The sequence below is a fragment of the Porites lutea genome, chromosome 9, assembly GCF_958299795.1.
Source record: "Porites lutea chromosome 9, jaPorLute2.1, whole genome shotgun sequence".
In the NCBI taxonomy this organism is placed as follows: Eukaryota; Metazoa; Cnidaria; class Anthozoa; order Scleractinia; family Poritidae; genus Porites; species Porites lutea.
The window spans coordinates 31,176,574-31,201,908 of record NC_133209.1 but is presented as its reverse complement, the minus strand read 5'-3'; the positions used below and the strand labels follow the sequence as shown (position 1 = coordinate 31,201,908).

The 25,335-nt window shown below is 38.8% G+C and overlaps 3 protein-coding genes across 3 annotated transcripts; all 3 read left to right on the top strand.

Moving 5' to 3' along the window:
• Window positions 1–2,836: 2,836 nt before the first annotated feature.
• LOC140949179 (ATP-dependent DNA helicase DDX11-like) lies at window positions 2,837–8,743 on the top strand. Its single transcript, XM_073398407.1, has 9 exons — window positions 2,837–2,909; window positions 3,042–3,145; window positions 4,145–4,294; window positions 4,882–4,950; window positions 5,044–5,144; window positions 5,821–5,908; window positions 6,745–6,805; window positions 7,709–7,863; window positions 8,490–8,743. The coding sequence occupies exons 1-9, from the start codon at window positions 2,837–2,839 to the stop codon at window positions 8,547–8,549; spliced, it is 861 nt and encodes a 286-aa protein (XP_073254508.1). The 3' UTR covers window positions 8,550–8,743.
• A 2,341-nt stretch (window positions 8,744–11,084) lies between these two features.
• Window positions 11,085–13,306, top strand: LOC140949178 (E3 ubiquitin-protein ligase TRIM45-like). The gene has a single exon (XM_073398406.1). The coding sequence runs from the start codon at window positions 11,129–11,131 to the stop codon at window positions 13,304–13,306; it is 2,178 nt and encodes a 725-aa protein (XP_073254507.1). The 5' UTR covers window positions 11,085–11,128.
• Window positions 13,307–20,250: 6,944 nt separating this feature from the next.
• On the top strand, window positions 20,251–22,636 carry LOC140948678 (E3 ubiquitin-protein ligase TRIM45-like). Its single transcript, XM_073397943.1, has one exon. It carries the CDS (start codon window positions 20,338–20,340, stop codon window positions 22,504–22,506), a length of 2,169 nt encoding a protein of 722 aa, XP_073254044.1. The 5' UTR covers window positions 20,251–20,337; the 3' UTR covers window positions 22,507–22,636.
• Window positions 22,637–25,335: the final 2,699 nt, after the last annotated feature.

The following is a 25,335-nucleotide window of genomic DNA, read 5'->3' as shown; positions in this document are numbered from 1 at the left end:
TAAAACTGTTAATAAGTCACAGAGACCTGCATGAATAATTGCAACATCAGATGGACATATTTTTGTTTCAGACTATAAAGTCACTAAGATTCACAACCTGAAATAAGCAACAAAACAGAGATCACAGTATGATAGAATTCAAAAGTAAATAGCCAAATGTTTCTGTAGAGGGATTGTGTGACGACACAATATTTCAGTTAAGCAAGTGCAAAGAATAAGCTATTAAAGTTGACCAAAGTAAGAGAATAATGCGGAGTAAACTATGAGTTATAACACAGTAAATAATTCTCTTTGTGATATTATTTTCACAAGGCCTGATATATCAAGTAGTTATGCAAGTTTGTTGACGATATATTAGATGAAAGAAACTCTCGTGGTACTATTTTTAAAAGGACTGTGTCACTAATAATTTTGTAATAGTTATCAAATATATAATAATTTTGTAATAAAATCAAAATAATTATCTAATAATTTTGTAATAGTTATCAGATAATTCACTTGTCAAGGGCAAATGAAAGTATGGTTGCAATTTAAAAAAAAAAAGAAAAAAAAAGGCACTTATTATAATTATTTCACTTTTGTTTTTAGTCAAAGCAAAAGTGAGCCAAGATTTATTCATAATTATGCAGAATTTTCTGAGTTCATATCATTATCATCAGTGTGCAATAAAATTTATCATTTCATGAAAAGAAAATGATTTTTTTGGGTTTGTTATAGCTGTGAGTTCTGACAAATATGCTGTCATCTTCTGGTTCTGATCAATGTACAGTCTACATAAAAATGTGTTTTTCCTTTTGGATGGATTGAATATGTTGTTGTTCAATTTTATCCTTGGATTAAATTTTATTTCTTTTGTTTCAAACTTGTTATCATAAGTTACCATACACAATAACAAAAGAAAATAAAATTCAACCAAGGATAAATTGAACCACAACAAATACACGTATACATGTACTGTATAAATCATTATACACATACCTTTCCACAGGTTGACTCAGTTGCTCCAGCTTAAAGTTCCTTCTGTTAAACCCAGCTGTGTATTTTACAAGCGTTGTGAGGGAAGCCAGGGCTGTTGTTGTTGCTGGAGGAACAATGCAACCTGTAAATATAAGATTCATTACCTCTAGAATTTTATAATGAGATCTGTGCAGATCAATAATAAATATTGATATTAATTATAGTCAACTCTCTCTCTTAGTGGACACCTCTTTAAGTCAGACACCTCCCTAAGATGGACACCTAGTGTTCGTTCCTACTGTTTTGTAGTCATTTTACGGTAACTATATTCTATATAGGATGGACACCTGGTGTTGGTTCCTGCCATTTTGTAGTCATTTTACTGTAACTATAATTATTCTCTATAAGATGGACACCTGGTGTTGGTTCCCGTCATTTTTCAGTCATTTTGCTGTAACTATATTCTCTATATGACAGACACCTCTCTAAGACAGACACCTGGTGTTGGTCCCTGCCATTTTCCAGTCATTTTACTGTAACTATACTCTCTATAAGATGAACACCTCTATAAGACGAACAACAGACACTTTTGAAACTGTCAACGGACACTCTTTTTGACGACTACGAAATCTAAGGGTTTTTTTTTTCTTCAGAAAAATCATATGCTGGTAACCCAGGATTTCACAGGTTCAGACCAATGTGTGGTTCCAGAAAATATCCATACCCCTCCCATGGAAGACTCTTTGATTTGCACCCCCCCACCCCCCAGGATTTTCCGTTCCAAGGGGGTCTTTGATGACCCCCCTCCCCCCAGGAATTTCCAGAATTTTTCAACGGGGACTTCTTCATGTCAAAGTGGTTTTGGTTCTTTAAAAACACAGAAAGTGTAATATAATATATAACTCATTTACAAAAATATGGTTGAATTTTATTACAACAATGTAAACTGTCGTGAAGGTCATTATTCACCTAAACTTTTAGCTTCCTCGCCATCAATTTGCAAATTATGTCTGTCTTGTTTTTATGTAAGGCCTTATAAGCGTAAACATTTGGGTTGCAAAGTTTAAAACATCGATTGTTCTATGTTTTTGTGCTGCTTACTCCGACGCGAACATTATGAAGAGAACTTTACTTTCACTCGCCTCCAATACAATTTTCCTTAGAATACAGCCTCCACTTTACCATTGTAATGCATATCAGGGTAGGATCAGGCACACTGTCTCTATCATGCAATCCATTTGTGATCTCACTATATATCCACCCAAGTATATAGTAATGTAGAGATGAAGATCATTTTTAAAAACTTGTTGAAAACATGTTAATGCCCAAACCTCATTAAATCCATAAACAGTGAAACCCTGCTAATACAGACACTGAGGGGACCATAAAAAATGTATGTTTTAATGGGGTGTCTGTATTAAACAGGTTAAATTTGGAGAAAATGGAAGGGCTTTCTCTCCCTAGGGATGAAGCAATTTGTCAGGTCATTTAGAAGCTCTGCTAACCCTAAAAGCCAATAAGGGTTTGCTGCCCAAAACATAAAACAATGGAAATGTAGTGATAAAGAATGTTGTGTCGTTTTTTTCTGCGACCGATGAGAAGACACCTTACAAGCAGCTGCTACAGTATGAAACTGTCTGCAATAATGAGGTGTGTGTATTGAGTGGGTGTCCGTACAGCGGGGTCTTTCATTACCATCATCACAAAAAAAAACAAAGGAACCAAATGATAGAGTTCTCCTGGGGGCTTTATTGTTTGGTTGTGTTGTTTCTTTTGGTGTATGTAATCTGTGCCTCGATACCTACAGAAGGAACCATAAAGCAAGGTTTGACTGTATTACAGAGTACACCACACTCAGTGTGTTCTTCTCATATTCAAGATGTCAGATTTCAAAGATCAGCTATTCACATGTGCAGGACTCCCAAGTGACAATATTGTGGAGTTTTCTTGCGGTAAGAAATTGTTTTGAAAACTTATCCTGATATTTTCTTGTTAAAGAAGAAACATTAGCACCCATTGAGTACTTCGCAACCTCTTATGTTCAAACTACTGTAATTTTCCATTATTTATTTTAACATTTTCAGGTCATGTTATTCCCGCAGAGAATTTACTGTCAGTAGCATTGGATAAAGGACCTGCAGGAAAAGAGTTTGATTTTACCTTCCAATCCCGAGATTCACCTGACTTGGTTAGATCAATCCGTCTTTATCTTGTGTTCATTTTTCCTCAAGACTTCATTAGTTCATTCAGGGTTGAAATCGACTCAGCCGCAAGAATTTGTCAATTTTCAGCGAGGTAGAACAGAAGAGCCTTCCAGATTTTAACAGCGACATATTCTTTAAATTTAAGTTTTGAAGTGTCCTCTCTCCCAGTATTTTGGCGACAATTTATTGTCAAACACGGTGGAGACAATTTTCCACTGTTGGTCGCCATTTTGTTTTCAAGTAAACCGGAAGTTCCTCGATCAACTTTACTTCCGGTTACATGAAAGCGAGGTAAAAAGACAAAACAGTAGGTTAATTTTTCTCCGAGTTGATCAGCCGGGCGTAGTGGCGCACGCCTGTAATCCAGCTACTTGGAGGCTGGGGTCTCTGAACGGCTTGAGGGCGGGATTCCTGGGGGCGGTTGTCCTATGTAGATCGGGTGTCCGCGCTAAGTTTGGCGTCAATATGGGGAACACGGAGGAATCTGAGTTCTCCAGGTTGGTTAAAGAGGAGCGAACCGGCCCAGGGTGGAAACACAGCAGGCAAAAGCTCCCGCGTCAAACAGTAGTGGGATAGCACCTGTGAATAGGCGATCGTTCACAGCCCGTTCAAGATAGTCGAACTCGACTCTGTTTTTATTTCTTCTTCTTCTTCTTTTTTTAATTTTATCTTTTTTTTTGTAGTATTTTCTCTACCAATTTTATCCTTTTTTGAAAGCCAAAAGAAAAAAATTATTATTTTGTGCCTCTCATTTTTATTTTCTGCTCAAAAGCCGGAATAGTTTTACAGTTAGACAGAATTTAATGTATCCATTTTCCGATATCTCCTCTCAAGTTAGAAACGGAGTCGATTTTTTTTTGTGTTCTTCGTTTTTTACAAGGTTGACATCCGTTACCTGTTTTCAATTCGAATATCGTATCCATTTTTTGCTCATTTTCGTGCATTTATTTTTTATTTTATTTATTATTTTCTTTCTTTTTCAGAAAGAAGAGTTAGGCCGACTTCTTATCAACATTTTTGCCGTTGTTCCTGGTGGAGTTGTATGCTTCTTCTCGTCATACGATTATGAAGAACAAGTTTACACACATTGGCAGAGCACCGGCATCCTAGACAAAATGAATGCAAGAAAAAAGGTTCAGTTATGAAGAAATCATTGTTTTCTCTTTCCTTCGTAAGCCTGACTCATCATTGCACTCAGACCTCTTCCTGCCCAACTCCGAATTTGCAAGGAATAGTACGTGGGACGAGATTAGTGCCGAGTGTTTTATTGGGTGGTTTTCTATTGATTGTCAGAGCGATTTCTTTCGCCATTCACAGCCGAGTTGACAATAAATTAAGTGAAACAGTCAGATTTGCAATCACATATTTCCACCCATTGCGCATGCCCAGTGCGGGAAATGCTTCGGCCAAGTCAGAAGTCTGTAAAGTTGCGTGCGATTTTCCAGCCAATCGCAAAGCTAAACGTAGCATTAAACGTTGCGATTAAAATAATTTTAACACCAGTGAAAGTGATTCTATGCAAAACCTCTTGTTCCCCTTCTCATCCCATCCCGAGAAAGAGAGGCAAAAGACGGAGCGTAAAACTAAATGTTTCTAGCAGGAGAATCTAAGAAAAACTAAAACCTTACGAAAGGAAATTGTAGACGTAGGGTTACCATAGAAGCTCTTATAAGATGTTTAACAGACTTATAAAGGATGTGTTACTATTTTTGCGTTATAGGTATTTCGCGAACCAAGGAAAGCTAGCCAGCTTGATCAAGTTCTTTCATCATATGCTGCTTCCATTAAGGTCCGCTGTAGATTTTTTTTTTTTATGTGTAAATCTTAATTTTCAGCGTATCGTTCTAGCTATTAATCATTTTCTACTCTTTTTATACTGCAGAATTTTGCTGTGAGCAGTTCGTCTTCAAATGGTGCGGTTTTATTCTGTGTGGTAGGGGGAAAGATGAGTGAAGGAATTAACTTTTCTAATGATCTTGGCAGGTAAAAACACAACGCTCGACAACTCGTAAGGCCCTATTTTAAGCGGCGAACTCTTCATGAGCCGTACATCTTCAGTCATTTTCTACCTTGGCTCTCAATAACGCGGATGTCTCCCCAAGACGGACACTTAGTGCATGCCGGTCCTGGCAACGTGTCCTTCTTGGACAGAGGTGACTGTGGTCGTAGAGACGCTATTGATTCCTTGTAGTTGAGATGATCGGTCAATCCACTTTTAAGTTCAGGCAGGGGTAATTATTGAAGTGAACATAGAGCGCAGCAATTTGGGGTGATACAGCGGTCTAGTATAAAGAAAATGCATGGAAGTTACGGTTGTAGTGGTGCGCTCGTCGATTGCCTGTGTAGCAGTCGTTTCCGTTTTCTCTAACTTAGCCAAGCGGCCCGGAAGCGTGGAAGATGGAAGGAGCGCGAGGGTAGGAGCCAAAAAAGGGACCTTACGTATCTTCCGCGTTTTTTTTTTTCTCTCGCTTCCAAAAAGAAACGCGAAAGACGGCTTCGCAGGCCAGGTCGTTGATTGTTGGATCCCTTGGTAACTAAAAAAACAAAAACAAAAACAAAAAGGCATTTTCTACGGTGTTCGTGCGACACTTAACCGATAAAAATAGCTTCCGTTTTGCGTTGCAACATTCTGCTTCTCTCGTTTTCTGGTTTACTCTAGGTGTATTGTGATGGTTGGTCTTCCTTATCCTAACATTTACTCGCCAGAACTAAAGGAGAAAATGACCTACCTAGATGCTACTTTAGGGGTAAGAATGTATACTTGTAGGTTTAAACCTTCCGGGGTGCCGTGGGAAGGGAGGATGGCGGAGGGGTTTCTTTGCAAGGAAAATGACGTTCCTTGCAAAGCAACGCCTCCGCCATCCTCCATTAAGGTCAGATGTCCCAGGTATATTTTTTGTGGTTTGTTAGTTTTCATTTTAGGTGAAACTTTGTGCAAATATACACAACATTATATATAGAACAGTTAGTCATATCTCAAATAAACCATTTCCTTTTCTCGTTTTGAGTTCTTTTAACTCAGCGCAAAATTTATTTTTGCCAGTGGCTCCCACATTTCCAAATTTTCCCGTTTTTATTTCAAGTTTTGCATCGAGATTTTTTGAAGTATTCGAACTAACCTTTTTGCCCGTAGGATTGCGTGCAAAGTTCCTTCGTTTGACCACTCGCTGTAATCTATTCTATATCATTCTATATCCAATCACTAATCTCGTCCCAGTCCAATCACTTACAGTTTTTGTCTCAATTTTTTCCTCCTATCGACCTCGTACAAGTCCGTTAAGGAAAAAAAATAAATAAAGATGTAAAACTGAAAAGAACATTTTATTTATTGGAGACATCATTGTTCACAAACATTGTTTTTGTTATTCAAATTTATAAACCAGTGAAACAAATGAATATTTTGTTACAAGAATATTGCGCTTCTGGTTGACAGTTAGGGGCCAGTTACTATGAATCGAAATCATGATTCAAATAAGTTGAACAAGGGAAGTTGTTTCTAGTTGAAAAGCGAGAAAAACAAAAAGCAGTTTATTTGATACCATATTTTCTTCCTTTGCCTCTTATCGTTATTTCTTTCTTTCAGCCAAAAGCTGGTCAAACGCATTACGAAAATCTTTGCATGAAAGCTGTAAATCAGTCAATAGGTAAGCACCGTTGGTTTTGTTTTATCAAAACGAAAATTTGAGACCTCCTTTTTCCGTTGGCAGACCCAATATCCTGTGGTTGACATTTTAGCGCTAATTTCGTAGAGTACACAACGAATCTAAAAAGTGACTTCTTGAACGCAGGACATGCACATTTTCTGACGTGTTTTTAGATCTAGGTCTTACCAGGCTAAGTAACATTAAAGATTACAAAAATCTTTAATAGACGTTTGCTAAGAGGTCCGCTTCGTACGGTCATTGAGAACCCTGTATAATATTCAAGAATAATATGTTCCAACCGCTCAAACCAATCAATTTTAAACCAATTAGTTCGGGTTTTTTCATTTTCTTCCGCTTTATTTCGGGTGTTGGTTGTGTCGGTTGCTTTTTTTCCCGCACTTTTCTCGGTTGCCTTCCTACCAAACTACAAGCCTCGTATTTCAGAGAGAATGCTTGTTTGCCCGCAGTTGACCAGTTTCGTTGCGCCTTTTTGCTTATTTGAACGAAATTCATAAATGTCCTTTCATTATTTTGAACATCGCAACATTTATCGTGTGTTCCTCCAGGGGCGGATCTAGGGGGAGGGTACAGGGGGTGCGCACCCCCCCCCCCCTCCTGAGATGACCTGCGGTTTTCTTATACAACTGGTATTCTCCAAAAAAAACCAAACTATGTGGTTTTTTGGTGCTGAAGTAGAGCAAGAGACGCTTGCACCCCCTCCTAAAAGAAATCCTGGATCCGCCCCTGTCCTCGGTCTGAAGTCTCAAAAAAGTTGTCGTAACGGCTCAGTCAATTCCATGCGTGCCTATCCCTCACGCGCATTTGTTATTATTATTATTTTTTTTTCAGTTTTTTGAAACCTGAAGAAGCCCCACTGTACTGATATTGCTTTTCGTTTTTCAGGTCGTGCTATCCGTCACAGGGGGGATTATGCAACAATTTTGTTGTTAGATAAGCGCTACGGATCCGCCAAAATAAAGAAGAGCTTACCAGGGTGGATCTCAGATAGACTTCAACATCACGCTAGATTCGGATCTGCATTTGCCGCTATTCGCAAGGTAAACTTGCTGTAATTATGTGGGCTATTCTATAGAATAAAGAAAACCTCTCCAAGGTGCTTTTAAACGGACTTAAAATCTAATTTTATTGGCCTCTGTGTTCTGTGTGGTGTATTCGCAAAGAGCATACAGTTGAGTACTGTCAGTTGTTTGCTACAGCTTTTGAATCAGTGTAGACTGGAAAGCTTTGTGCTTGCGTGGTAACGCTATGATGTGGACTTAACTGATGTTTGAAAAAGAGACCAGGGGACCCGTTTCTCGAACGTCCCGGTAACTCTTCGGGCCCGAAAAGCTGTTTATGTTTGCCGCGTTTGCATTCAAGATCAAAGTTTCAATAATTGTGAAAATGATACAATGAAACTATCAGTTAACGAAGCAAAATTGACTGGTTTGTGCGCCACGAACTGTGCTACTATTCAACAGGTTTTGATTTTAAAATTTGCCATCGGGCCCGAAAAGCTACCGGGCCTTTCGAGAAACGGGCCCAAGCAAGACTGCTGCTAATACTCCTGGTGAATGTTATTTGAACTTTTGTAGATCATACGTATTAGGTATACCTGCAGCATTTTCGTTTTTTACTTTTGTTCATATAATTACTACTTGATGTTTGTTTGTTTTTGTTTCAGTTTTTCGTGGACAAGAGAATGTCAAGGGCACTACTAGAAAACACAGTCTTGCATTCCTAAACGTTGGTGTTTTTATAAATAAGGTTATGCTTGTAACTATTGATGTTCTGTTATATGATGAGACAGAAGACAAAATTCCTTGAAAAGTTTAGATGTATTTATATATATACAGAATTTTTGAAAAATGTATTTTCAATATGTAACAGAGGCCTGCAAGTATTGTACTTGGACAATAAATAAAGCCATGATTGAGCCTTGTTTATTGAGTTTGTAACTGATGCATAATGACCGTAATCGAGTGATTTTACTGAATCCTTGAAACAGTGGGGATCTAATACAGCGCCGTAATACACTGAGGGGGCTACAGGAAGTGTCCGTATTAAACGGGATGAATTTAAAGAAAATGTAAGGGCTTTCCTTGCCCAGGAACAAAACAAACTGTCCGTAATGATGAGGTGTCCGTAAAGCGTGGTTTAATTGTAGTGAAATTAGAGTGTAAGCTATGGCCTAGCGGTTTGGGACCAAGCTGCTCAATCTAATGTTAATAAGATCTTGATACTACAAAAGCGTGCGCTTCGCCTAATCAATTTTGCACCATTCAAATCCCATGCTGTCCCTTTATTTGACTTCTATAATGTTCTTCCGCTGACAGAGTTTTCTCTACATTAAATCCATTTGTATCATAATGCATGACGTATTGATAACAAAGCACCCCATAATATCTCCAATTTATTTACTCTCGCCTCTGACGCACATCATTGTAACACTAGATTTTCTCAGGCTGGCACTTTCGCCATACAAAATTCGAGAACACAGCAGACGATCAAGTCGTTTTCTTGCTTTGGTGCTAAGGCATACGTAGAATTGTATTCCTCTTGACATTCGTTCAAAACAAATTTAAGGCGGCAATTCATCGACAACTTTTAGACATTCTATTGTTTGAGGATGATTATGTTGACACGCTTACTATTACCTCTAGATTTAAACAGCTTTAATTGAAGTCTGCGATATTTCTCATTTCTTTCAATATAAAGTTATAACAACGTTTAGTATAAAGTTTAACAAGGCAATGAAATTCATATAAATGAGGCAAGTGATCAAGGAGTGTGAGAAGTTCTCGTTTTGTTGTTATTTTTATAATCTGCATGAGAGCCCCAAGAAGGTTATCTGTTAAGTTTGTTTTACCCCTAAAAATAGTTCATAATAATCTTGTCCTTGTTTATTTTATCATTAATCAAACATAAAGGCTATGGGAATAAGGAAAGTGATTATCAAATGTGAATAGGACCATAAGTGACCCCTAATATTATTGCTAGATTCTTCCGTTAATTTACCTTTTCCAACCCTCTGTTAATTTTAGTATATACTATATGTAAATAATATAAATTAATATTTTATCTGTGCGTGACCCGCCCTCGATTAATGTTGCGGCTACTTTGCGGGTCAGCACTATTGTACAAATATGTATGTGAGGTAAATAAAAGTTGTTGTTGTTGTTGTTATTGTAATGTGTAATACTGCATAGTGGCCTGTTGTCGGCTATTTCAGGGGTTCGGTCACCCAAAAATTTAGTAGAAAATCAGATTTTACAAAGGAGTCCGCCTCTGCTGTTGCTGTTTATTATGGCAGGCCTCCTGTTCTTTGTCCAGTGGTGAAAAATGTACACAGCAAAATGTTCGGGTATTTTTCTCTTGTAAAACCTTAAATAAATCGATTCTCATTCTGTACTAAGCTATAAAGCCTACATGGATGGGGCTTGAAAGAGAACAAGCTATAAGGGAAAAATATACTCTCACGCCTGAGCAGTTCCCTCCTTCCACACCTCGTCAGTGCACCTGCTACGCCTTCGCCGGCTCTTCTCAAGGAAGCGTTGGCAAAAGCTGCTTCTAAAGAAAGTTTTCTTGGAACAAAATCCTTTTTAACCCAAGGAATGCTCCATCCTTGAAAGTTCTTAGAAACGATCTAAAAGCTCATCTGCCAACATCCGAAGCCTGAAAGTGACTTTCTGCTACTAGCTGTATTTTTTTTGTTCTACTTCTTTTAATTTTATCTGTTTACCTATTTATTATAGGTATTATATATTTGCTTCTTTTGCCACGTAACTATAACCTCTAGTTTTTAATGTATGCTCGCCAAGTTATTTAATTATTGGTCAGAGGGTAAAACGATTAAAATTTTGGTTGGCTGTCCACAGAATGCAAATTGTTTAATAACACTAGTGATACATTTCGTAATACCTATGAATGGCGTGAGTTTCCCCGGAATCACACGGAAGAAGAACAGGTGTCGCTAAATCTTAAACCACGAGTCTTGACGGAGAAACTGATTATGGATCCAAAATGAAAGAGTGTTTTCGTCTTAAATCACAACGTTTTGTGCGCTGTTTCTTTGTTTTTCGCAAATTGGTTTCGAATTCAGACAAGTCACTGCACGTTGATAAGGGGCCAAAGAAGGCCTTTGCATTGAAACCTAAATAACTTCCGCTCTTAGTCTAAGGTCAGACGGAAGAGCGATTTATGAAAAGCTGGTTGGCTGTCTGCAGTATAATGTAAACTGTAGTCCCATATGTGGTTCAAGTTACCGGAGTCACAGTGAAGAAGAATAGGGCGTGTTTTGTCGTTTAGAGGCTTAGGAAGCTAATGATGAAGTCCCCGCTAAAAAACATCAAAGAACAGGTTACTTGTTCAATATGTCTGGATACTTTTACCGATCCCAAGACAATAACCTGCCTCCACACATTCTGCTTTGAGTGTTTGAAGAAACACGCACTGATCAGCCAAAGGGATGGAAAGTTTCGCTGCCCCGAGTGTCAAGCTGAAGTTAATCTTCCAGAAGCAAACCGTTTTGACAAACTTCCGACCAGTCTTCATCATAATAGTCTGCTCAGTGTTCTCGCCATACGACAGAGCGGCAAAGGAAATGACATCAGTTGCGGCATTTGCAAGAAAAAGAGTGCGGAGATAAGTTACTGCTTCGAATGCGCTAAATTCATGTGCAGTGACTGTGTAAACGCACATCAACTGTTTAGTCACTTTATAGAAGGACACAAAGTGACGCCAGTCAAACGGTTCCAAGCTGAAGACTACGATGCCCTGATGAAGAGGAAGTCACTGTGCTCCCAGCAGAATCATGAGCGAGAAGTTACGAGGTTTTCCTGCCACAAATGCAAACTTTGTGTTTGTCAAATTTGCATCACTACGGATCACAAGGCACACGAGGGTCATGATGTGGAACTCTTGGACAAAGTGGCAGACTGCGAGAAAACTAATATCCTGATGAGAACCGAGATATTAAAGGAGAAAACCAAAGTTGTCAGCGATGCAATTTGTAAATATGAACAAACAGTATCTGAGCTGGAAACAAATATCGCTAACGCTAAACGTGAAGTTTCCCAAACAGCCGAACAAATGATCGCCAAGATTCGAGAACACGAACGTCATATCATTACCACACTCGACAACACGCGTGAGTCAAGGGCGGATAAGTTAAACTCTGCACAAGCACGAGTTCAATCCTTGCTAAAGCAGTTTAACCAAGCAGTCAAGTTTGCTGAAAATCTGATTCAAAGAAGCTCCAGCTCAGATGTAATGCACAGCAAGAATGATCTAGAACAACGATTTGATCACCTCAACAACACGCCGATCCCGAAACTTCCGGTGAATTCATTTGTGAAGTTTTTCCCTGCAGAAGGGGAAAATTTGACCCTCGGTTGCTTAACAACAAGTGAACCAGTGGTGGGAGTGAATAAAGATTTCCAAGCCGGTGTTGAAACAGAGTTTGAGGTCAATCCAGGAATATTAATACATCAACTACAAGTGTGTAAAATGAAATTAGTCGTGGAACCCGCTGATAAAATAGGAAGTTTGATAACTTGTGAAAAAGATGGAATTTTGCTGGCGAAGTTAACACCTGAATTTCCTGGTACCTTACAAATCTCAGTACAGATTAATGGTAAGACGGCAGCCAGTCCTTACACTGTCTATGTTAAACAACGGCTTATTCACCTTGTGAAAGAGTTGAGATTGAAAGAAGAAACATTTCAAAGCCCACACGGGATTGCTGTGAACAGCGAAGGTATAATCGCTGTTGCTGACCAAGAAAAACACCGTATCCTGATAATTGACATGGAAGGAAATTGTGTAAGAAAAATCGGTTGTTATGGAAACAATGTTGGACAGCTCAACCGTCCAACTGACGTCACATATCTAAATGATGATAACATTCTTGTGGCGGATCAATTAAATCATCGCATTCAACAATTTAACGTTCAAACAGGGAACTTTGTGAAAAGCTTTGGAAAGAAAGGGACCAGGGATGGGGAGTTTCAGAACCCTGTCAGTGTTTGTGTAGATGATGTAGGGCGTGTTGTTGTAGCTGATGGCTTAAACAGTACAGTCCAGGTTTTATCACAGGATGGTGAACTTTTGTTTAAACTTAAAGACAGTGGACCAGAAAAACTTGACCGTCCTGTTGCATGTATTTACCATCAGAACAAGTACATTGTCTCTGACTGGGGTAATGATTGCTTGAAAGTTTATAACAAGTCAGGGAAGTGTTTGTACAAGATAGAGAATCAAGGCAAGGGTGATGGACAGTTGTGCGGTCCATGGGGACTGTGTGTCCAGAAGTGTGGCAATTATTACAACCTTATTGTATGCAATGCTGGCAATGGTCGTGTTGATCAGTTTACACTGGAGGGGAGTTTCACTGGAAAAACTGTTCAAAAGTTACAGAGACCTGCAGCAATAACTGCAACATCAGATGGACATATTTTTGTTTCAGACTGTAAAGCCAATAAGATTCACATCCTGAAATAAGCAACAAAAATATAACAGACATCTTAGTATGATGGAATATAAAAGTAAATAGCCGCTAAACACAATCGGTCAGCCAGAGTATTAATGACAATGTCGAACAAATGTTTCTGTAGAGGGAGAACTGAGTGACAACACGATTTCAGTAAAGCAATTGCAAAGCATAAGAGGACAAAGTTTACCAAAGTTAGAGGATAGTGAGTACACTATGAGTTATAAGGTAGAAAATAAGTCACATTTGGATGATAATTTCATAAGGCTGATTCATAATGTAGTTGTGTAAGTTTATTTCTGATATATAAGGTGAAAGAAACCCTCTTGCTACTATTTTATTTTCAGTGTGCCACTGACAATTTCACTTGTTACTGTTTGGAAATCCAAAAGACAATTCACTCGCCAAGAGCAAATGAAGCATAGCTGCAATAATTAAAAAGAGGGAAAGAAAAACACAACATTCGGAACTGATTATTTGTGTTTTTGGCAAAGCAAAGGCGTGGCCAAAATTGTTTCATAATGACGCAAAAGTTTCTTAGTTTATATCGTAGTCTAGTTAGGTCTTTTAAGAGTGGCTCCAAGAAACCGACACACAATAATGACAAGACTACGCAAAATTTGACTGTGGAAATTTTTGTAGAAGTCAATAATAATAATAATAATAATAGTAATAATAACAATAATAATAGGTTTTTATGGCCCACTTTAAGGCCGCTGTCTCCATAAGCCACGGTATTAACAGAAGGAATTTGTAAAAGCAATCTATAAGATGAGCGGAGTAAACGAGCCGGCTGGTATTTGAGAACTGAGGAGAGAACCGCCCGTGTGGATCCACATGCCTTGCACCGCTAGCTTGCGAGCAAGCTCTCCATTTCGAAAGGTGAGCGAAGAGAGCCGCCAGAGAACGCGCGAGGGAGCGGCGAAGCTGCGAGAGGCGGAGAAAAAGGAGAACTCTCCTTTCTTTCTCCACCCCTCACCTTCGAGTCTCCTTTAGCGTGCGGCCCTTTCGTGACTTCTCGCAAATCCCCCAAAAAAAGGGCTTGCTCGCAGGCTATTGTACCGCTTGTAAAGTCATCAGATTAAACGGTCATTAACAACTTTTACACCTAACCTGTGCAAGGGAAAGAGATAACAAAAACTGGACACGAATGAATACGAAGGCCAAACCCTTTTTCAAGCTTTAAGAAAGGACCCAAACGCCCACCCTTTAATTTGGAAGCCCCTGAAAATGACTTCTTGATTTATCACAAGATTTGTTCTTTTTACTTCTTTTAATTATATTTACTACCATATTCACCTTACTAACTTCTGGTTTTCAATTTATGTTCGCCAAATAACTGAATCAAATTAAAGATATAACTCACAAACTGCTGACTGACATTTAAGAGAAAAGAACTGGTGTTCCTAATGCACTAATGTCCGGTTCATTGTATGGACTAGGTCCTCGAGAGTCGGATAACAACGGTGAAACTCCGGCCTTGCGGTTTGCATAGCAGGGTGTTGAGTGAAAAGTAATAGCCTGTGCACCATTCTGCACAAACCTGTTTTCAGATTCGCTCTGGTTTATGACTGAAGGCGCATCAGGTTCGTTTGTATTTGAATCTGAAGACGAGGCTGGCTGCTCAACCAAGCGAAGCGGCGACGACGAGGAAGAGAAAAGTGAATGATTAGAACAGGAAAGCAATGATACCGAGATCATTTCCTTCCCGCTGGGAGAGCAATTTGGGGAAGAAAATAGGTCAGGTGTTCCGCTAAAGTGTTTTGAACACCAAGAATGGGATTCACCTTTCAAGAGTCTTGGAGAATAACATAAATATGGTGTGTCAGAACGAATTACTTTCGCACGAGACAGAGATTGCGAAAACAAATCAGGAGAAGTGTGCATCATCTCAAAGCTTTCATTTAACATGTCATCTCCTGACCAATAACAGTTTCCTTGGTGAGAAGCAGCTTGTCATAATCTTTTGATCATGTGACCATTTGTTTAGCACTTGGTGCTGCAGGGATCTGGTACAAACTACTTCCTCTTCACGTGACTCTTCGGTTGATTCTAAGCCGCACAACACTTTCTCTTTCTTCAGTTATTAATTCGTCTCGACAATGAGTAGGCTTATCGTTCTTCATAAAACTGCTTTGTAAATTAACAGAGGAATGACTCTTTTGCTTTCTTCTTACATGTTTTTCAGGAATAGACTCAGTTCAGAGGGCTCTGTGAAAAGGTGTTCGCAGTTTCTCAGCAACTCAGAATGTGATAGATCAATCTTTAAAATTACCTTCTTTTTCGAGTTTGAAGTTTGAAGCCTTACAGAATCCTCTTGCGTGCCCACTCCATCACCATCAGTATATAAATCCAAGATCTTTTTGGAGTGTTCAGTGTTGTTTCTTTTCGCAATGTCTAGTGCACTAGACACCTCTACCTTTTGTTGAAGATCAAACGGGTCAGCGGACCTCATAGCATCAGCAGGCGCTAACGATGTTTTCTGCAGTATAGTTTCACAATCGAGCTCCACATCAGCCAAGGAAACGTCTAGATCTTCATGCAGAAGAATGAAAATCAGTAAATTCTGTGTAATCCTCTTGAACAAATCCATAAACTACATCACTGAAACTAACAGTCTGTGACGTAACTATCTCACCGGGTGTCTTCTCTTCTAACGTCACGCATTGTTTATGCATCAGTCATTTCCAGCTGCGCCTACCCTCCCCTCCCCCCCCCCAGGGTGACCCCCAGGCATTAGCATTTTTTTTGCCTTGGATGGCAAATTCCCGGGGTTGGGGACTCTTGAGCTGTCAAATCCCCCGGGGTGGGGACGAAAAAAGAGGGCAAATGCCCCGTCCTCCGTCAACACTGCAACATTTTTCATTGATCGCACGGTCGAATAGTGCCGTTTTAAGCATTTTAATTTACGTTTTTTTGTTTCCATTAACGTCTTCCTTTGTAATAACGCTATGATTTTAGTTAAGACTTCACGCTGCAACGACATGCACCACTTTATAACTACAGAATTGATGTAAAATTATTGACATTAAAATTAATAGAGCGCTGTAAAGTTATATGTTATGAATAGTTTTATAAAAATGAAAGGATGTTTTTCAAATAATATCAACAGAAATTTGATTCAATAACCAAAAAGAGGTTCATTCACGTAGATAGCTCCCGATCTCGCTATGTAATTCTGGCTTGATCAGCAATGAAGAAATGCATGCATAAAATCAAGGACATGCCTTTACAACCCTCTTAAATTTTTTCCTGTCCTTGACAGATAAGCCAATCTGCTTCCCAGTAAAATCCTCTGTGTAGCTATATTCTGATAGGAAACCGCGTGCGGGTCAAAAGCTCGGGAATGGCCCCGAGATTGGCAAATGCCCGGCCCCCGGGCGGCACAAAATTTGCAAATGCCCTGCAGTAGCCCCGGGGGGGGGGGGGGGGGGTTGGGCGCAGCTGGAATTGACTGATGCATTAGGTCTGGTTGATATTTTAGAATTTATGATTGGCTGAGATTGTTCTTTTGTTTTATTTAGTATAGGTAATCACATGATTTCGAGTGCAATTTGGAATAAATAAGGGACTTGTCAGAAATTAGCGGGGGGGGAGGGGGGGTGGGAATTTGAAATTTGGGCTCGGAAATTAGGTGACCCACCCCTGCAATGGGAGTGAAATTTGCTAACCCTCCCCTTGAGCTTGGTCTAAAATATCATGACCCTCCCCACCTTACAGAATTGAAAGAAAAATGTTCCAGGCTCTTTAAGGTGCAGGATTCCAAATGAACAAGACAAACAAATAAAAAGGAAACAAAAGCAAAATAAAAGCAAAGCAAAGAAAGCTAGGGCAAAAAGAATGGAAGCTAACTGCAAAGAAGCTATTGAAACCATATTACACCTCAGCAAGAATCGCGTGATATTACAGAGCCTATTGGCCTATTATTTCTTCATTATGAAGGAAAAAGTGGGTTCCTCAAAACGCAAAGGCCATATATCTTTGAGAAGGGTTGTTCACCAATGAATCACAGGACATTATCAAGCAATATCTACGCTTCAACTTAAATGAAGATCATGATGATGATGAAAGTGATTGTATCAATGCGAAGCTAATAAAATAAGATAAAATAAACAAAATAAAATGCTGATGACATAAATGATGATGATCAAGATGCTCACAGCAGCATTGATGGTGATGCTGAAGACAGGGATGAAAAGGATAGCCAAAACTATAATAACATTAACAACAACATTATTCTTTATTGCAATAAGACTCTATAGCATTTTTATAAATGAAAAGTAGATGTTTGTTAAATACTTCACAGTTTATATCCATAATATTCCGTTGCTCTTTTTTTTTTTTTACGAAATAAAGAAATTTTGTTTTTCTTCTGTGGGTGAACCTCTACATGATCACGGGCATAAATTTGCATGACCCTCCCCCTTTTAACGGCCCATTTTTCATGACCCCTCCCTTTTCTGAGTCTCAAAAAGTTGTGACCCTCCCTCTGTTTCCACCCCCCCTCCCCCCCAGCTAATTTCTGACAAGTCCCTAAGCACGAGTAAATTTTTCCAAGACCAACAAAAGTGCACGAGGCCGTACGGCGAGTGCACTTGGTGGTCTTGAAAAATTTACAAGTGCTTATTTATTCCAAATTGCACGAGAAAAATCATGTGATTACTTATTAATAATATACACGAAAAACATAACTACAACAACAAATTTTGACAGCGCGCGCGTTTTTAGTTCATTCAACTGATTGGCTGAAACAGACTACTGACTTTGTCAAATTCAAACTTTTTTCAAGACCAACGCTTTCAAAATCATTCAGCTAAGAATTTAGAAATGTGCAAGGATTTTTTTATATGGTCACCAGCCTGTTAAAGATAACTTGGTTACAATAATCAGCAAAGTAAGTGGTTTTAAATTCATCCTCGATTATTAGAACTCGGCATTTACAGACCTTTACAAGAAGCGTTTTCAAGAAGTATACTGCCGTTTTGAAATCAGGAGAACGCTTCGAGCAGCCAGAGATGAAAGACACTTGTGAAAGTTTTTTAACGACTGTTCATCATTGTCTGTTCCTGAGACCCCATCATAGCTGGATTCATGGAGAAATTTTTGAGATTTAAAACCCGAAAATGAAGGAGGCAATTTGTTTTCTTTCGCCGACGCCGCCATCGATGGGTGAGTGGAGCCACAGTTGTTGTGATGTCGGAAACTGCCAGTATTAATATAATATTTGCTTTTTCTCAGCGCTGGAGTTTTCATTACTTCATTTGGCCTACTGCAAAAGTCATCGTAGCTCTTCGTCGACTTCGTCGTAGACATTAAGGAAATTTATGCCTCTGTGGCCTGTGACACTGACGATATGTTCTGAACTTACAATCTTTGCTTTCTTCACCTTCCTGACTGTTGTTTTTCCTGCACAATGATTCGTAAACTTTTTTCTCACTTTCTTTAAGGCTAGTACCAGCGGATACTTTAATTATGTGAGTTATGGTATATGTGAGTTATGGCCAGTTGGTTTAGTTTGGATCAGATGTTTAAATTTTCGGTTTCGTTTGCTACTGAGGTAGAAAAAAAAAACAGACCATCGCATGGATGTTTTAATAGAGGTCCTTGCTCCACAAAAGACTCAAAGAGAGCAAGAAATAACGTACTTGACTTGAAATCCCTGTTGTTATCATGGAATTGTATCCTTGTTCATCTGAATGTCTGAAGAGTGTAGCTGTCATGGTTTGCGTGTGGTTGCAACCGTTTTTGTTCTTTATTTTTTTTACTTTAGGGTAGCCTGTTATAAGTAGCTTGTTTTTTAGTTTCTCTGGCTCATTTTCCTCGATTATGTTGACAGTATTTTTCTCTTAGCAACTCATTTTCAATACATTAAGCCAGAAAGACGTACTTTTTACTGTGTTCGGGTTTTTGGAATATTTTTTTAACTTTTCTATTGTTGTTTTGCTTACAGAATTAAATCCCGTCGTCGTCTGCTGCAAACCATGGCCATTTTCTTGATTTTTTTTTGTTAAAACAGCTTTAATCTGATTGGTTCTTGTTGGTTTCTTTTGTGTTTTCAGCCAATCAGAAAGCATTAGTAATTTGCACTCGTGTTACAAGTTTGCACTCGTGTTACACATTTTGCACTCGTGTTACAGAAGAGCTGCACTCCTTTCTCAGCCAATCAGAATTGAGTAATTTTTTCGTGTATATTATTATAGTATTTAGTTACAAATCAGCTAGAAATGTACTGAGATCCCCTGAAGAAGAGAAGTCATCGTACTCTGTCCATTCACAAGAAGTCTGCTCTCCTTCTTTCCATATGTCAAGTTTCTCAGAATTGAGTCCCGTAGTTATGGAAATTAGCTGTGTAAAGCGAGGCGAATTTGAGTTATTGCTGCTGGTGTCTTCTTCCTGGGATGAAACTTGATCACTGTGATCAAAAGTAGAAAACAGGAAACATAGTTGACTAAGTTATGCTACAACGAAACTAAATTAATGTACTGACATTAAACAATTCAGGGAAGGAAATAGGATTTATCTTTCAAGAGTCTTGGAGAATAATATAAATATGGTGTGTTAGAACGAATTACTTTCGCACGAGACAGAGATTGGCTACCTGAAATATCAAAATGTCTTTATTGTAACACATACGGAATGAGATAGAGAATAATACTAATGAGAATTCTTTAAAGGCTCAAGCTCAGTTACAAAATAGACTTTTGGACATGAACAGAACCACTTGTATTATGAATCCAAAGTGAAAGAATATTTCCTCTGTAATACAAATGTACCCGTCAGTGTGCACAGTTTCTTTGTTTTTGTCAAAATAATTTCAGACAAGTCACGCTTCTTAATGACCTTTAAAGCTTCTTTGAAACTTCCGCTTTTAGACTAAGGTCAGAAGGTGGAAACATTTAAATTTGGTTGGCTGCCTAGCTGTCTGCAGTGAAATGCAAATTGTTTTTGTAATACTAGTAGCGCTTTATATGCTCCAAGTATCCCGGAATCACACTGAACAAGAATAGGGTGTGTTCTGTCGCTGTAAAAGGAAACTCGAACGATGGAGTCTTTGTTGAAGAATCTTAAAGAACATGTTACTTGTTCAATCTGTCTGGATACTTTCACCGATCCCAAGACAATAACCTGCCTGCACACATTCTGCTTTGAATGTTTGAAAAAACACGCACTGATGAGCCAAAGGAATGGAAAGTTTCGTTGCCCCGAGTGTCAAGCTGAAGTTGATCTTCCAGAAGCAAACCGTTTTGACAAATTACCGACCAGTTTTCATCATAATAGTCTACTCAGTGTTCTCGCCATACGACAAAGCGGAAAAGGAAATGATATCAGTTGTGGCGTTTGCAAGAAAAAGAGCGTAGAGATAAGTTACTGCTTCGAATGCGCTAAATTCATGTGCAGTGACTGTGTAAACGCACATCAACTGTTTAGTCATTTTACACAAGGACACAAGGTGACGCCAGTCAAACAGTTCCAGCCTCAAGACTACGAAGCACTAATGAGGAGGCAGTCATTTTGTTCGCAGCAGTATCACGAGCGAGAAGTAACGAGGTTTTTCTGCCTTAAATGCCAAATCTGTGTTTGCCAAATATGCATTGCTACGGATCATAAGGCACATGACGTAGAACCATTGGAGAAAGCAGCCGACGGCGAGAAAGCCAACATCCTGACAAGAACCGAGGTATTGAAAACAAAAACAAAGGTTTTTGGCGATACGATTCGTGAATATGAACAAACAGTACTTGAACTGGAGACAAATCTCACTAACGCTAAACGTGAAGTTTCCAAAGCTGCCGAACAAATGATCGCCAAGATTCGAGAAGACGAGCGGCGAATTATTACCGCCCTCGAGAACACCTGCGCGTCAAGAGCAGATAAGTTAGACTCTGCAAAGGCACAAGTGCAATCCTTGCTGAAGCAAATCAACCAAGCAATCGAGTTTGCTGAAAATCTGATTCAAAGAAGCTCCAGCTCAGATGTAATGCAAAGCAAGAATTATCTAGAACAACGATTTAATCATCTTGAAAACGCCCCGATCCCGGACCTTCCGGTCAATTCATTTCTGAAGTTTTATTCAACAAAAGAAGAAAAGAATCTTACCCTTGGTTACATAGCAACAAGTGAACCAGTAGTGGGACTGACAAAAGATTTCCAAGCTGGTGTTGAATCAGAGTTTAAAGTTCACACACAAATACTTGGAGAACAAGTGTATGAAGTGAAAGTGCTTGTGGAACCCGCTGATAAAATAGGAAGTTTGACAACTTACGAAAAACAAGATGGTGATTACACCGTGAAGTTTACACCTAAAGTTCCAGGTATCTTCAATATCATAATAAATGTAAATGGCAAGGACTTTGCAGAAAGTCCTTATAATGTGCAAGTAAAACAACGACTAATTCAAGTTGTGGGAGAGGTAGAAATAAAAGGAGAAACTCTTGAAAAGCCAGTTGGAATCGCCGTGAACAGCAAAGGACAAACCGCTGTTAGTGACTATGATAAACACTGTATCCTGATAACTGACAAAGAAAGAAACTGTGTAAGAAAAGTGGGTTGTTATGGAAACAATGCTGGACAGCTTTACCGTCCAGCTGACATCACATATCTAAATGATGATAACATTCTTGTAGCGGATGAATGTAATCATCGCATTCAACAATTTAACGTTCAAACAGGGAACTCTGTAAAAAGCTTTGGAAAGAAAGGGACAAAAGATGGTGAGTTTCATAACCCGGTCAGTGTTCGTTTGGATGAAGAAGGTCGTGTTATAGTTACTGATTATCATAACAACAGAGTACAAGTTTTATCACAGAATGGTGAACCTTTGTTTCAATTTGCAAACAGTGGACCAGAAAAACTTATCAAACTCAGGTCGTGTATTTACCATGAGAGGAAGTACATTGTTTCGGACTGGGGTAGTGATTGCTTGAAAGTGTTTGATAATACTGGAACGTTTTTGTACAAGATAGGAGAACCTGGTGAGGGTGATGGACAGTTTAAAGGGCCTCACGGACTGTGTCTTCAGAAATGTGGCAATCACCATAATCTTCTTGTTTGTAATAGTCTCAATGGCCGTGTTAATCAGTTTACAGTGGAGGGCTGTTTCACTGGAAAAACTGTTGTTAAGTTACAAGCCCCTATAAGAATAACTACAACACCGGATGGACTTATTTTAGTTACAGACTTTAAGACCAAAAAAATTCACATTCTAAAATAATTAAAAAGCAACAGACTGGATAATCAAACAAATAAACATCCTGAAATAGGCACTAAAAAAGTAAAACGATAACTCGCTATGGTAAAAGGAATATGTAAATAGCAGCTGAATACTTTCAACAAGCAATTGACTTAAGGCAATTCCAACAATGTACAGGTGTGTGGTCCATGGGGACTGTGTGCCCAGAAATATAGCAATCATTACACTCTTATTGTATGCAATAATGGCAAAGGTCGTGTTGATCAGTTTACACCGAAGGGGTGTTTCACTGGAAAAAACTGTTAATAAGTCACAGAAACCTGCAGGAATAATTGCAACATCGATCAGATGGACATATTTTTGTTTTAGACTGTAAAGTCACTAAGATTCACAACCTGAAATAAGCAACAAAACTCAAAACAGAGATCTCAGTATGATAGAATTTGTATAGGTAATAGCATGATTAGTAGTGATATTCGGCATAAATACCACGAGTGATATTTTATAATTGTTAGACGTAATTAAGGCGAGTGAAATTTGAGACAATTTTGAAATGTCACGAGTGGTATTTATGCCAAAAATCACATACCATTCATGCTATTATTTGTTTATACCACTACCCGCAAAAGGTTGTAATTTTCACATGTAGGTATTTTAAATCAAGCTGAAATACCACTGCTCTAAGCCAATCAAATTGCAGAAATTTCTCATGTAGTAGTATAAAAAAGTAAATAGACGCTGAACACAATAATTAAGCGGTCAGCGAGAGTATTAATGACAATGCCGGACAAATGTTTCTGAAGAGGAACAGCTGTGTGATAACACAATATTTCAGTGAAGCAATTGCAAAGGATGAGATATTAAAGTTGACCACAGTTAGAGAATAATGCGGAGTAAACTACGAGTTATAACAAAATAAATAATTCTCTTTCTGATAGTATTTCTACAAGGCCTGATATAGTAAGAACTTATGCAAGTTTGTAGATGATATATTAGATGAAAGAAACTCTCTTGCTATTATTTTTAAAAGGACGGTGTTACTAATAAGTTTGTAACAGTTATCAAAAAGATAATTCACTCGTCAAAGGCCAGTAAAAGTATGGTTGCAATATTAAAAAAAGAAAACAAATTGGCACTTATTATTTCACTTTTGTTTTTAGACAAAGCAAAACTGTGCCAAAATTGTTTCATAATTACGCAAAATTTTCTGAGTCCATATCTTTAGTTAGGTCTTTCAGAAGGGTCTCCAAGAAACAGACATACACAATAATCACAAGACTTTGTGCAGCCTCATATAATACATAATAGTAACGAGTTTTACTTGCTTCACCTTTGCTTACTGGTGATCTAAATATAGTGTTTTTCATATCAATGGATCAGAAAGGAATGTTTTTATTTTAGTTGTTTTGAAAAATGGAATAATCGTCCAGACGTGCTGCCCCTTTATCGTTAATCTTAACCTGTTCACCCAGAGCTGCCCGTGTGGATCCACATCCCTTGTACCGCTAGTTTGCGAGCAAGCTCTCCATTTCGAGTGGCGAGCGAAGCGAGGCGCGAGAGAACGCACGAGCGATGAGGGGCGGAGAAAAAGGAGAACCCTCCTTTCTTTCTCCATCTCTAACAGTCGCGTCTCCTTTAGCGTGCGGTTCTCGCGTGACTTCTCGCGACTCCCCCAAAAGGAGAACTTGCTCGCAGGCTATTGCACCACTTGTAAAGTCATCAGGTTAAACGGTCATTAACAATTTTTACACCTAACCTGTGCAATAGTCCAGTCATTTTGTGGCTGGACCTGCCACTAATTGCAACAGAACCTTTCTCTTCGCCAATCATTTAGGAATGGTCTCTAGATTAACATGCTAAAAGTCCCAAAGGATCCAAGCACGGGAACATGTCAAAATTTAAATGGCTAATAACTAACGCTTTGCTGCGACATGGAAACGAGGCTAAGAACCGGAAGTTGCTTTTATTCTACTTGTTTATCGCCAGAACTGCACCCGATTCTTCCAAATTTGATTAATAGTACTCCAGGCAGTTCTGTGAACTTTCATCTTGTAGATATCTTCACTAAATCGTGTATAAGTCAAATAATTTCATTAACATTTCTTACACAAAGACATTCAGAATTTCATTTTTTGTCCCTCAGAGAGGTCGGTACTAAAGAAAGGCTATGACACTTCGTTATCGCTCAACAATACGCAGCTACTAAAACCGACTCGTTTTCAAACATACAGATAAGGAAGATATCTTTTCAAAAATACAATATACCTTGTAAAGGCGCTAGAATCACTCGAGGTCGCGCTGCTTGGATGATGGCCTGTCCAATCGATGCTACCTTCACGTCATCTTTACTAGCCAGGATACCCTCTAGCAAAAGCTTCAGTGTCTGGGGTAGAAAGTTTGCGTTCGTCTCAGCTTCTGTTTCGATCAAAGGGTAGATATCATTTGATGTTTTAATCAATTTTATGTCGCTCTTGATCAGCCTCGAAGCGGTTCGGATTATATTCAGCTTTTCTGTTTCCAGATCAACATTCTTTGGCTGTGCATGAAAGTCATGTAGAATATTGGCCACAGTGCTTCAAAATGTTACAACGTTTGGCTTTCCATTGATTTCGGTTATAATGATTTGGTCACCGAAGTGTTCCTGTAACCTCGCCTTCATGTGCGTGCGGCCGTATGCGGTACTGGCTGGGTCACCGAGATACTCTTCCATTTTTTCAACTAAATCAACAACAGTTATTTGCTCGTCGTCATTTTCCTGAAGAAATCTCGCCACTTTGAGAAAAGCGTCGTTTTTTTCTTCGTCTTGTGGGCGTCCAATTTTTCTTTTCTTAACATCACGCTGCTCTGAGG